Source organism: Komagataella phaffii, chromosome 4 (genome assembly GCF_000027005.1).
Source record: "Komagataella phaffii GS115 chromosome 4, complete sequence".
Classification (NCBI taxonomy): domain Eukaryota; kingdom Fungi; phylum Ascomycota; class Pichiomycetes; order Pichiales; family Pichiaceae; genus Komagataella; species Komagataella phaffii.
This window is the reverse complement of record NC_012966.1, coordinates 1,173,334-1,186,129: the sequence shown is the minus strand read 5'-3', so window position 1 is coordinate 1,186,129 and position 12,796 is coordinate 1,173,334. Positions and strand designations below refer to the sequence as shown.

At 42.1% G+C, this 12,796-nt stretch overlaps 7 protein-coding genes across 7 annotated transcripts; 3 read left to right on the top strand and 4 right to left on the bottom strand.

Moving 5' to 3' along the window:
- Nucleotides 1-187: 187 nt before the first annotated feature.
- PAS_chr4_0607 (uncharacterized protein) lies at nucleotides 188-583 on the bottom strand (the record flags this gene model as incomplete). The annotated part of the gene is made up of 3 exons (XM_002494001.1): nucleotides 188-293; nucleotides 380-510; nucleotides 566-583. 3 exons carry the CDS (start codon nucleotides 581-583, stop codon nucleotides 188-190), a joined length of 255 nt encoding a protein of 84 aa, XP_002494046.1.
- Nucleotides 584-745: 162 nt separating this feature from the next.
- On the bottom strand, nucleotides 746-3,862 carry PAS_chr4_0606 (Guanine nucleotide exchange factor (GEF); the record flags this gene model as incomplete). The annotated part of the gene is made up of 1 exon (XM_002494000.1): nucleotides 746-3,862. One exon carries the CDS (start codon nucleotides 3,860-3,862, stop codon nucleotides 746-748), a length of 3,117 nt encoding a protein of 1,038 aa, XP_002494045.1.
- A 209-nt stretch (nucleotides 3,863-4,071) lies between these two features.
- Nucleotides 4,072-4,743, bottom strand: PAS_chr4_0605 (uncharacterized protein; the record flags this gene model as incomplete). Its single annotated transcript, XM_002493999.1, has 1 exon — nucleotides 4,072-4,743. One exon carries the CDS (start codon nucleotides 4,741-4,743, stop codon nucleotides 4,072-4,074), a length of 672 nt encoding a protein of 223 aa, XP_002494044.1.
- Nucleotides 4,744-6,369: 1,626 nt separating this feature from the next.
- Nucleotides 6,370-7,743, top strand: PAS_chr4_0604 (B-type cyclin involved in cell cycle progression; the record flags this gene model as incomplete). The annotated part of the gene is made up of 1 exon (XM_002493998.1): nucleotides 6,370-7,743. The coding sequence occupies one exon, from the start codon at nucleotides 6,370-6,372 to the stop codon at nucleotides 7,741-7,743; it is 1,374 nt and encodes a 457-aa protein (XP_002494043.1).
- A 532-nt stretch (nucleotides 7,744-8,275) lies between these two features.
- On the top strand, nucleotides 8,276-9,049 carry PAS_chr4_0603 (Acidic protein of the mitochondrial matrix involved in oxidative phosphorylation; the record flags this gene model as incomplete). The annotated part of the gene is made up of 1 exon (XM_002493997.1): nucleotides 8,276-9,049. The coding sequence occupies one exon, from the start codon at nucleotides 8,276-8,278 to the stop codon at nucleotides 9,047-9,049; it is 774 nt and encodes a 257-aa protein (XP_002494042.1).
- A 415-nt stretch (nucleotides 9,050-9,464) lies between these two features.
- Nucleotides 9,465-10,694, top strand: PAS_chr4_0602 (Hypothetical protein; the record flags this gene model as incomplete). The annotated part of the gene is made up of 1 exon (XM_002493996.1): nucleotides 9,465-10,694. One exon carries the CDS (start codon nucleotides 9,465-9,467, stop codon nucleotides 10,692-10,694), a length of 1,230 nt encoding a protein of 409 aa, XP_002494041.1.
- A 62-nt stretch (nucleotides 10,695-10,756) lies between these two features.
- PAS_chr4_0601 (Basic leucine zipper (bZIP) transcription factor required for oxidative stress tolerance) lies at nucleotides 10,757-12,142 on the bottom strand (the record flags this gene model as incomplete). Its single annotated transcript, XM_002493995.1, has 1 exon — nucleotides 10,757-12,142. One exon carries the CDS (start codon nucleotides 12,140-12,142, stop codon nucleotides 10,757-10,759), a length of 1,386 nt encoding a protein of 461 aa, XP_002494040.1.
- Between the last annotated feature and the right edge of the window lie 654 nt (nucleotides 12,143-12,796).

Below are 12,796 nucleotides of genomic sequence, written 5' to 3'. Positions count from 1 at the left end.
TCGGAACACTGAATGCTAGAAGATGACAAGGTCAAACAACATCTTCAACAGCTACATTGGATCGTAAAGTGAGAACTTTGGATTAATTCAATTTAGTTAAAATATCCAATCAATGAATAATTATACCACACTCCCCATTCTAAAGTCTTGATTTTATTTTTACTCAATTTCCTCACGGCCAACTCCTCTATAATTGAATTGATGGTTGTCTGCTTATAAAGAACAATTGGGCTCCGCAAAACACAAAGAATGCTAAATACAACAATGCTGCTCCGTAAACAGTTTTGGCAACACTAGAACGAATGTTAGTACTCATCAGTCCTCCTAGAGAATAATTTCTCTCATGGTGGCTTCAAGCCCTCAAAAATCCTATACTTACGCTGCACCATCTTCAGGATCATTTATGGATCCCATGACAGTCTCATGATTGTGTTTGAAAAGTGTTCCAATAACCCCCAGTATGACAACTCCAAATGCTGATATAACGGTACAAAACCAGGCTTTTGCGGGCTAATTCGGTCAGTATACTTGGGAAGCCTCTTTAGGAGCAGAAATGTCAACTTACCGTGACTACTGGCTTCATTTTACAGTCTAGTCTTGTTGGTTGTCGAGTTTACTTAGGACACAATATGTCTTCTCGCTTTCTGATAGAGGTGGTTTGGCAGCAGAGAACAGGAGTACAGGGCTTCATAACCATTTACATAGTATAACTTCAATTGAGATGGAAAGTTATATGACGGATTATTTAAAGTTCATCATGATTGATATTTTCTCCCTCTTCATCTTCGTCTTCATCTTCGTCTTCCTCGTCTTCATCATCATCTTCCTCTTCTTCATCATCTACCTCCTCCTCGTCTTCCTGCTCTTCATGGTCTCCTTGCACCTCTTCTTCGTCTTTTTCTTCCTCTGTGCCTACGTTTTCGTATTCATCATCATCATCCTCGTACTCTTCTTCTTCTTCTTCAATGTCTCCAGCTTTCTCATCTTCGGATTCTTCAATTTCTTCTTCCTCACGCTCACCCTCGTTGTTTTCTGAGGACGAGTCTTCCAACTTTGAAACAATCTCCTCTTGGCTGATGGACTTTTCAGCTATTTCATCAATGCTCGAGTTTATTTCACGATCTTCGACTGTTGACTCCTCGTTTTCAACTGGAGTGTTCGATTCAATAACTGCTTCTGAAGTCGTTTTCGTGTCAATCTCAGTGTTTGGATCAACAGATGTAGCTGTGGTCTGCTCAGTAGCCTCTACAGTCCCAACGGAGCTTCTGAGCGCATCAGATGACTCTATAAACTTTTCCGTCTCATCCTGCTCTGTCAATTCGGTTTTGTCAGACACTTCAGCACCTTCCTGAGCTTCTTCAAGTACAAACTTGGCTTCCTCAAGAACGTCTTTAGTCTCCCCTAGGAAGTCTTTTACTTCCTCAAGCACCTCTTCTACTTCATCAACCTGGTCATCGTGAGATTCTTGTGTTTCTTCAGCCAATTCTGAGTGGTCATCCTTTTCGTACTGGTGTTCGTTTTCGGTCTTTTCTTCCTCGTCAAACTTCTCAGGTTCTGCCTGATCATCAGTGCCCACACTTTCCTGGGTTTCTTCGACGGGCGCGGCTGTTTCCTCTGAAACGTTTGAATCGTGTGTGCTCGTAGCTTCTTGGCTGTTATTAATATTAATGTCATCTTGATATTCCTCAGGTGAGTCAGCTACATCCGTAAGAACTTCCGAGGGAATTTCATCAGGATCCTCAATTTCTCTTTCTTCACCATCGAGTACTGCATCATCAGCGGTAAGAGGTTCTTCCTTCTCGTCGGCCACTATAGCATCCTCGATGTCAATTCCGATGGCTGGTTCGTCAACTGACGATTCGATGGCCTCTTGCGTATCCAAAGTCAGTTTTTCCGTCACTGGTTTCCCAAGGGGTAAATCAATGATAGCAGACTCTTCAGCTATAGGCTCATCCACAGTTGGGTCTTTATTTAAAAGTGACTCGATAACTTCCGTTGGCAAACCCTCTTGTACTACCGTTTCAGAATTACTAACTTCGGAGGAAATGTCAGAAACAATATCGCTAGATATTGTGATATCGGCCAAGTCATCTTGAACTATTGTTTCTGTTTCCGTCTCCGTTTCGGTAGTTTTTGTTGTTTTTACCGTTTTTGTCTTTATCTTCCTCTTCTTTTTCAATTTTTTTGCTCCTTTTGTAGTCAAAGCGGAATGGGCACTACTAGTCAAGTAACTGTCTTGAGCAGTAGAAGATGCCACCGGTGAAGTTACGCTGAGTGACGTGTCAACAGACTGAGGAGAAGTGGACACAATTAAAGTTTCAACTAGTGCAGTAGAAGATCCTGGAGTTGCAGTTGATGAAGTTTTCTTCTTAAGCTTCTTGGTCTTCTTAGACTTTTGAGGCTTTATAGATGAACTCTGAGTCTCTGTGATTGAAACAGTGAAAGAGCCAGTTGAATCGGCTGAGGGATCAGAGTCCAAACTTGACTTATAAAGCTTTATTTTATCAGGCTGGAACTCCTTAGCAGTAGAATATCCTTCAGGAATAGTTCGACGGACCGAGTTCGAAGTAGTAGTGGTGTCTACTGTAGTTTCAATAATTGGCACCGAAGCGGAGATAGCATCAGTTACTGACTTGGTCTCGGAGGAGAGACCAGAATAGGAAGATTCCAATAAACTAGCAGAAAGTTCTTCATCAGGAATGCTTTCTACCTTAAAGTATCTGCTGGAATCAATGACATCCCCGTTCAAAAGCTTCTGCCAGGCATGTTGCAAATGTCCATTCTCTATAGACCATTGTAAAACAATAGCAAGAATTGCCATGAATACAGTCAAAATGAAGTAGTTAAATATTTTTCTGGGTAGTGACTTCTTGGTTGCCAATCCTTTGGGTATTTCCATCACACTAACGGTGTTGGCAGCAGATACAGTAGCCAAAAGGTCTCCGGTCTTGTTGAAACAACAAGAAGTAATTGAAAACTTGTGGATCTTATTGAACTGCTTAATGGGTTTCAAGTTGGAAACTTTGATAAGAAGCAGGGAGTTGTCGTTTCCACTTAAAGCAATGACGCCATTCCTAGTATCCAGGGAAGTTACACCTTTGAGTTTCTTGGAAATGACTCTTGAATTGACAATAGAATTTTTAGCTAGTGAATAATGAATTAGGCTGATGCCTTGCTTTTGGCTGCCAACAATCAGCAAATGATGCTGGTCTAAAAACTTCACTTTCATCAGAGTATGGTTCTTGAACGAATCGTCCTTGAAAAGCAACTTGGCAGTCACAGTCGAATATCCATGAAGGGAGTTAGCACAAACATAACATACAATTTTACCATCAGGTGAAATATGCATATCTTTAACGTCAACCCCAGTTTCCAAGTCAAATTTCTTTTCCAGGGTTTGAGGATCAACCACATAAATAGTGGTAGGAACCTTTGAGGTGGCAATACAAGCAACTGAAGCATCAGATGACAAATGAGTGAACTTTTGGTAATCTCTATTATCTCTGCTATTGGACAATTGCTGTTTGTCCAGATATTTCAGATGGTGGTTAATATAACCAAACTTTCGCAGATGATTATTCTTTCCCTGTTTAATGGATGAGGTGTTCTCATTGACTCCGAGGAGAATGACATTGTTGGCTGCATCAAGACTCATAGGGCAGTCTTCATTGGCAGACAAAGTCAATTCTCTGAACTTCTGCACGGCTTTCACTTTCGTAAAGTCAATCCTGAATCCACTCAGTTTATTGGGGATCCCGTTGTTTCCCTCACCTCCACCACCAGCGGTGAGGAGAGTACGTTTCGTTATGAACTTTGCGCCATACACTGGGTAACCTGTATCTAAGGTGTATGGTTTCATCATCGTAGCTGCGATGTCCAGAGATCTTGAGTAGAAAGGAGTGTTTGGCCAGACTGTTATGTTGTTAGTACGTGGAAGAACGAGAAGATGTATCACGTGATAAATCATGAGAAGTAGTAGGATGGGACTGGCTGGGTAGTAAACCTATGGTTGATTATACGTTTTAATATAGTACAAGTACGAGAAGATCTGCATGCTCTGAATTTACCAAATCACTTCCTTCTCTTCTTCTCTGGTAGTGTATCGTTCGAGAGTTCTTCTGATTGCAGGTTCTTGACATGCTCTTGAACTGCATTCAAGACGTAAGCTTGCAAGCCCTCCTCCGGATTATCTCCGCCCATAATCTTCTCTATTTCTGCACGACGTTTTTGACTCTCTTCGTCATCGTCTATAGAATCTGCGGATTGAAGGGTGTATCTAATATCGTGGTCACCTACTGTCCCTGGGACTGGCAACGAATCCAGTAGAGACGGTGTCTGAGCAGCATTTGCATTTTTTATAGCTCCATCGAATGCCAATGATTGTAGATACTCAATCACCTCGGGGAATTCATCCTCTTCTTGAATGAACTGCAATGGGGTTAAGCCATCAGAATTAGTTATTCGAGGATCGGCCTTGAACTCTTCAACTAACAATTGGGCTATTTCAAGTGATTCAACGTGGTGTAAAGGGGTGTCTCCATCTTGATCCTGTATGTTGATATCAGCTCCTTTCTCTATCAGATACCTTATCAACTCTTTATGGCCATATGCTGCTGCAGCGTGTATTGGAGTGTACCCGTTAGGATCTTTTTCGTTTGGGGACAAACCGTGCTTCTCAACCCAGTTTTGCACCTTGGCCAGCTCTCCATCCGAGGCTGCCACCCAAATATTAGCAGAAGACATGGAATATCAGATCTTGAAGCAAGGAGGAGAAAAAATTGAGAACGTAACTCATCGCCTCCTTAAACGGGCAGGCGCGCTTGAGCCTGGCGAAGGGAAGATATATTAAGCACTGAGCTCAAGATATCTTAGGACAGCTCGTTGAACCATCAGTTGAGGGCATACGCTTACAGTTTGGGAAGAATGAACTGTGTTTCATTCGTTTGGATAACGAAAAGTCGTAAACAGTTCGCCATTCTTTAATACCGCTGAGTTTTGAGAATTTCAACATGAGTTCATTCTACTTACTTTCATCTAGATTAGAATAAGAAGTATATCCCAAAGTCTATGATCTTCTCATCTCTTGATTATAGAGTCTCCATTTGGCTTCATGTTGATGGGTTTAGGAGAATGGTGCAAACGTAATTTGTCCTCACACCCTCTGAAATCTTTAACCGTCATACTCTTGGAAATTATCTAACAAATTAAGTCTACTCTCTGTGGAGTCTCATAATAGATTTCGGAACTGTACCATTTTCACTTTATGACTGAAATAATGTGATTATTCTTCCGATTCAGAGTTGCATAATAGGACAGTAAAAGAATTCTATATCAGGTATCTCTTTTCTCACCTGTAACGTTAAACACACCTTCTTAACTTTTATGTGCATACTCAAATTTTTCATATAGACTCCGGTCAAAGTCCTTGTTCTCATAAAGCTCTTTTATCAAATTTTCAGACCAATCAAGCTGCATGCTCCAGCCAGTTCCTTCACATTTTGAGTATATGCGGACATCTCTAAAATGGATACGTAAATGGAATTGTGCATCTTGATCTAATTCTGGTAAATACGCGTCACCCCCACGTTCTATGTCTATATATGTCACGTATTCAGACATTATCTTTTCGATTTCTATTTCAGTATACACCCTTATTTTGTTATCTTTCTGATAATTTTCAGGAGGATTCACCAGTTCTAGAACTTCATTATTTATAGTTTTCTCTTCACACATCTTGACATATTTGTATATATTTTCTATTCCACCAATTTCTTTTTCTCTGCAGAAACTCACATTTTTAGATTTCAGAACGACATTTTTTTTACCTCTTACTACGAAGTAGTGTTCATAGTAGCCATCAGAAGCCTCTCGATGAACAAGGCTGGATTTGATATCTCGTTCATTATTGAATTTGACAAATGTTACTTTATACTAGTATTCGCTTGGTCCACCCAATTCTTCCGGTTCCGGAATATCTAGGTTTACCAGATATATCAAATTCATTTTTATGGTTTGCCAGGACTTTCAGATCTGGATACGGCAGATGTTGAAGGAGCGAGCTAGTGGGGGAAAAAGAAAAAATATTCCACAGATCGAAGGGTATACACGACCACTAATTTCTCGCTTTCTCTTTTGTGTAGTGTTTATCTTTTTTCCTCCCTCATTCAAAGATTCCTCTAATCAAAACACAGTAACATCCCCATACACCAGCAAGAAGGAGTGAATCTGACACTCCCACAATCTTTCGAATTAACTGAGAGCCTGCCCGTCCCATTGCCAGCAATTCCTACGTGATACAACTTGACATTCACTCGCTAGATACCAAACACCCAGCTTGTTCACATAAACAGATAGTAGGCACTGATCTTCATGTCCAAACACATTGCACCACCGAGATCCACATACGGAGAGGAAAACAACCATGTTATCAGACCTCAGTATCGTTCTAAGAACCAAGGGGCAACAGACTCGGCCAATTCCCAGTCCCAGCCCCGTCTGGCGCTGGGCCAGTTGCCCACTGAGCAAAATCGCCCAATCCTGGTGGAAAACAATAGGCTGAAAAACAATGAAAACAAAATCCCCGTATATGTAGAGCCTCATCCGAAAGAGTCACAGTCGCAGGACCATGACAGTGACGATACCGAAGACAGCATTGAATTCGAAGAACTCGAGGACGACTTTGGCGAGTTGGACCAAGATGTCTTGGACTCAGACCAACAGCCCCAATCTTTGCATTCCACTGACTCAGAGGTCGAAGAGTCTATAAGGAGTTTTACACAGCACAGGCATACTTTGCAGTCCTCCACGACTGGGGATACCACCACAACAGCACCAACAGCTAACTCTGGGTCTGTGGTTCCCCTACTCCCAGTGTGGGACTCCCGTATCCACCACGAACTAACCTACGTGAATTCCAAATTCCAAAGGGATAGCCCCGATGAGGATGATGAGGACACTTATGATGTTACCATGGTTGCCGAATACGCGCCAGACATCTTCAGATACATGCGACAATTGGAGGCTCGTCTTTCACCCAACCCTCGTTACATGGATAGCCAAAACGAACTCGAATGGCACATGAGAAGGACTCTTGTCGACTGGCTGGTTCAGGTACACTCACGTTTCAACTTGCTGCCGGAAACACTTTTCTTGACGGTCAATTACATAGACCGTTTTTTAAGTAAACGAACTGTTTCCGCCTCAAGGTTCCAACTAGTCGGTCTTGTGGCCCTATTCATTGCTGCCAAATACGAGGAGATCAACTGCCCTTCAATCCAGGAAGTTGCATCTCTTATCAACAACGCCTATTCTATTGACGATTTGTTAAGAGCTGAAAAATTCATGATTGATATTCTTGAATTCGAAATGGGCTGGCCAGGACCAATGTCATTCCTCAGAAGAACTTCAAAGGCTGATGATTACGATTTTGATACGCGTACTCTGGCTAAGTATTTTTTGGAAATTACAATCATGGATTCGAAACTGGTCGCCTCCCCACCTAGTTGGTTAGCCGCGGGTGCTCATTACCTTGCACGTCGATTACTGAACAGAGGTTCATGGACTGATGCTCATATATTTTACTCGGGCTACACAGAGGAGCAACTGACACCATTGGCCGACATGATGGTGCAAATGTGTCGACACCCTCTTAGACATCACCGTACAATCTTTGAAAAATACTCCGAACGTCGGTACAAGCGATCAGCCGAATTCGTTCAAGAATGGATGCGTATGCGTTTATGATCTAATCCTTTATTTTTTGTCCTTTCTTTCTCAACGTTTTATTTGACCAGCAGCATAGCTCTGCTATTTCCTTTCCCTTTGGGAGACCCCTAAGGGTTCTCATGAACTGTATAGTAAGTAATTAAGTTCAGTTTACCTTCAACCATATTTCCCCGGCTCATTTTCATCGTGAGAATTACTGAAGTCCAAGTCAGTATCAAATATCCATCGAAAAGTGAACTCATCTTGCTGTTCTTACAATTGGGTTCTATTAGAGCAAAAATCTAGTTGCAACCACTATGAATTCTGTCCACTAAGCTTCCACTTTTGATAACCTCAGAAGACTTAAATACAGCTTTGACTTTCAGTAGTGGTCGTTCTGGTACTTTAGAAACTCATCAACATCATTGTAGATTATTGTGAGGGATACTTGAAGGTCCCCACAAACGAATTTATCTTCTAGACCGATTATCTTCGCGAAGTGTTATTTTCTGCCAGGAAAAATTGTTCACAGTTTTTGTTTCCTCTCCCAACCCTATTGAATCGTTTTATCATGTCTATCAGATTAGTTGGTCGCTCTTTAAGGGTAGTGAACAGATCTTACCAGAAGCAATTGTTTGGGCTTTCTAAGCGAGTAGCTTTTGCCACCCTATTGGCTCGTTCTTTCCATGCCAATAGAATTGTCTTCAACGAGAGCAAGGAGAAGGTGTCAAATATTATTAAGAGTGAATTAGAATTTGAGCAAGACGACAGTTTTGGTCTTGAAGAATACCACCAGAACTACTTGAAGGAGTCCGGATTCCAGTTAGCCGACGTTGGAGAGAGCATTCTCAAACAATTAGTCAAAGAGACTGACTCAGAGGTGATCAGAGTGTATTTTGATGTTGCTCAAGTCACCAATGAACAAGAGTTGGCCAACCAAATGGACCCTGAGATCGATGATCAGGATCCCGAAGAGCTGTTGGATTTGGGCGGCATTGTTAGCGTTAACGCTGTTATAACTAAGAAGGCAGACAACTCTGCTGTTGGCGTCGACCTATTGCTGTCTTCTCAGACCAATGAATTTTCCGTGAACGGAATCACCTACTTCAAGGACGGCGAACTTGCCATCACTGAAACTGCTGAGGCTAACAACTTGAGACAACTCAAATACTCTGGACCTCCTTTTAACAACCTGGCTGATGAGTTGCAAGAGGCTGTCCAAGGATACCTCCTATCCCGTGGCATTGACACCCAGCTAGGTGATTTCATCGTTGCTCTGTCTACAGTCAAGGAGAATGAGGCTTACCTCAGCTGGTTGTCGGATTTGAAGAAGTTCTTTTCTTAATCATAGTCAACTAGACATAGCCACTATTGTATATAGCGTTTTTTAATTTTTTCAGATGTCAGATGGCAACGTAGCACTCATTACTCCAGTAGAAAATCTTTACACCACAAATAGCCTATCTGGAGAACTTGTTATGCCCAACCTGCAGAGGGATCAGGCAGTTCCCGCAAAACTACTTGCTTTTGAATACGTCAAAAGCACTGACTTCTTCCCAGGAAAAGCAGAAACTTTTTAACGGCTGCAAACGAAAATCTTACATTTGGAATCCGTCAGTTCTTTTCGTTGATTTATTTGGTGATTGGTAACTTTGTTCGTTGTCCACCTGTCTTACCCCACAGTAATATATTGTCCCTTCATTTGCTATCAATTTTAGTTCAATTGTCTCAAAAACACAGTTTGTCCAAGGTAACAAATCATGTCTGAATCCATAGACCGAGTCTTCGTAAAAGCAATTGGAACAATTCGCACACTTTCCTCAAGAACAGGGTATGGAGGGCTTCCTAGACCGCCAATTGAAAACAGGGTAAAATTGTACGGGCTCTACAAACAAGCCACTGAAGGTGACGTGGCAGGGGTCATGGAACGACCATTGGGCGACTCTCCAGAGGCAGAGGCTGCCAAAAGGAAGTGGGACGCTTGGAGATCAGAGCAGGGTACGTCAAAGACTGAAGCTAAGCGTCAATATATCAGCTATTTGATTGATACAATGAAACAATTTGCATCCGACACCACGGAGGCTAGAGAATTGCTGTCCGAGTTAGAATATTTATGGAACCAGATAAGCGATGTTTCTCCCAATGACTCGTCCGATTCTGAATCGAATGCCGGCCCTGCACAGTTACTACAGAACCATGCTCAATTGTTGAGCAGAGATATCAGTGTTGTTGACGACCCTATTACCTCCTCAGGTATGGACCCCATGTATAATCCAAGTTTTCAGAGACATAACTCTTCGAGATTCATCAACGCTTCAACAGCGGAGAGACTAAACAGTCTTTCCAATTATTACAGTAATTTGAATCCCACTCCGCCATTATCATCTCGAAGATACCAAGGTTCTGTGACCCCAAGAAATGTTGACTTCATCAAATGGCAGAATGATATCAACAATTCCATCAACAAACTCAACCACGACTTGCAATTACTTGCTAATAGGCGCTTGCAATCTTCAGCTTCAGACCCTCTTTACTCCAAGAGAGGTTCAGATCTAACTCATGATGATTTTGTCAACGATATCTCGTCGTCCTCCAGCAACCGCAGATTTCGTGCAAGAAGAAACCAGCCACTTGTATCTAAAGTTCTGCTAGGAACTATTTCGTTACTGTTGAAGCTAATCAAGACAGTTATTAAGCATGTTGCGATTGACGCCGTAATTATTGCTGTGTTGGTGGCCGTCATAAAGCGCTCCATAATAATTCCGAATCTGATATCAAACGAAATTTCACTGCAAAAGATTCATCATTCAGAGCTGGAATCTAATTCATCGATCAAGGGAGATAGTAATGGTGGCAGACTGACCATCGTTCTTCCTTTCATCAACGGCAAAGACTTCTTCCAGGAAAACTCTCTGTTGGGAAAGTTATTAAAAGTATTCCATGACTATGTTGATCATGTCAGCAGAATAAGATTAATTAAGAGAAACTAGGGCTAACTATCTTCCTGAAATATAAAGCATAAAGAAAATTCTTAAAAAAAAAAGAAAAAATACTATTTAAACATGGAAAAATCGACAACATCTGGCTCAGTCTTTATGGGATACTTGAGAGCAGCCCTCTGTAAAAGTGAATCAACATCAGCATCATCTACCACAACACCACTTTCACTACATTTGGCTTTGTGTTTCAGTTCCATACAGAGCCCATCAATGTCGATTTCCGAATATCTGGGGTGAGTCGTAATTCTCTCCCATATCTCTGAACACTTGAGTAGAGAGCCTTCTCTGTTAGGTACCACCATGTTGTCCAAATTATCGTTGCAATCTTCGTCAGCCTCTGGTACCTTGTGCTTGGCTTCCAAATTATGCAAACTCGTAGTTGTGATAGGGTTCGGCTTTGAATGGGATACAGAGTTGGATGTCGCTCTCAATGGGTCAAAGATAGATTCTTCAGTGACAAGAGACGCAAGGGGATCCGTGTGGTATTTATTAAAGTCACCAAAAAGACCATCCAAATTCGTCTCAGGAGCGTTTAACCCAAACACAAGATTTTGGTCAATAGGGGTAGGGTCAAACTCGGCCAGCGGGTCATTTTGTAAGGAGTTGGGAGAGAAAAGAGTTTGTATATCGGAATTCGAGTTGAAATTCGACAAACTATCTATCACGCCAGGGTTCCTTATGGATGAAGTCTCTTTTGGAAGAGGAATGTCTTTGTTACCGCAAGCTTGGCCTAAGTTGGAACAAAAGCCATCCACAGACTCATCAAATCGGTTGTCAAAATTGCTATTCCTGCTATTCAAAAAATCTTCTATATTGGAGTTTGGTGACTCACTTGAAACCGAGGAGCTCTTCACCGATTCGGCCGTCAACCCAGGATTCTGATTGATAGAAGTTGGTGACGGTAGTTGGCCTGCCTTAGTGAGATCCAATGGGCTGTTGCTTCCACTTGGATTTTGACTATTAGAAAGCTTCCAGGGAAATTCATATACTCCACTACTAGATGACGAACGCAGAGTGGAAGAAGACGGAGTAACCCCGACAGAACTGGAGTTTGTTGTATTGCTACTAGGAGTTCTCACCATTTTTTTACTCTCCTGCGGTATACTTGTCGGCAGTAGGCTTAGTACATCTGTTTCTCCCCTATATTTTGAGAGTTCATGAATTAATGTTTCCACCTGGGATCGCAGAAATTCGCTTTCAGTATTCAGCTGAGATTTTTGTCTCTCTAGCTCTTCAACCTTGGTTTCTAATTCTTTCATCTTCTTCTCTTTCCGCTCACGGAAAGCCCGTTGAGCAGCTCTATTCTGGGCAGTTCTTTTGTCCTTGGGTTCCGTCTGCACTGGTTTCCTTCCAGGTTTTGTCAGCGCCGAGCTGAGTTCCTGTCTCTTATTGGTCTGCGTGCTGGACGTTGCCGCTCTCTTGTTTACCACGTCACTCATTGCTGTTTGTGTGATTGTTGCCACCGGATTTGATGTTTGTATAAAATTTGCCACTATACAGGAAAGTAAGTATACAGATTTGAAGGGGTATAATAAGGGGGGCAAATTCAGTGGGTAGTGTCTATTTCACCGGGCTGCTGTTTTCCTGTTGAAAGCTTGAAGTCTCGTTCTAAAAACCTGATCGATGCTCCGTTCCAAACGAAATCTTTTCTCTTACAAGTTGTGGGAGGCGAAGTTTAAACCAAAAAAATGATAGAAGAGTAAGCGGAAGAACAACTTTAGTGAGTAATGCTTCATTAGTAATAGTGTTTTTTCGCGAGCGGGGTGAATGGGGTGTTCCATGAACTAAGCCCGTTTCGGAAAAGAACCTAGCACTGTTCTTGGCAAAAGAAAAAAAGTTAAGTCCGGGGGGGGGGGGGGGGGTGGCAGGGAATGGGTTTAAAGGAGGGAGGTGGGGCAAAACTTTCAACGAAGGCTGTCTAAACGCTTCCACTGATGGACAGCTAGCTGAGTTAGAACTTGACTGACTGGTTGCTTTTTTTTGTCGTTTCAGTTGATGCTACAGAGGTTATTTTTGGTAAGTAGCAATAAGCCACTCATGCACCCTTAATCTCTCCTCCTCTCCGAGATCAATTCCACATCCGGAAATAACAT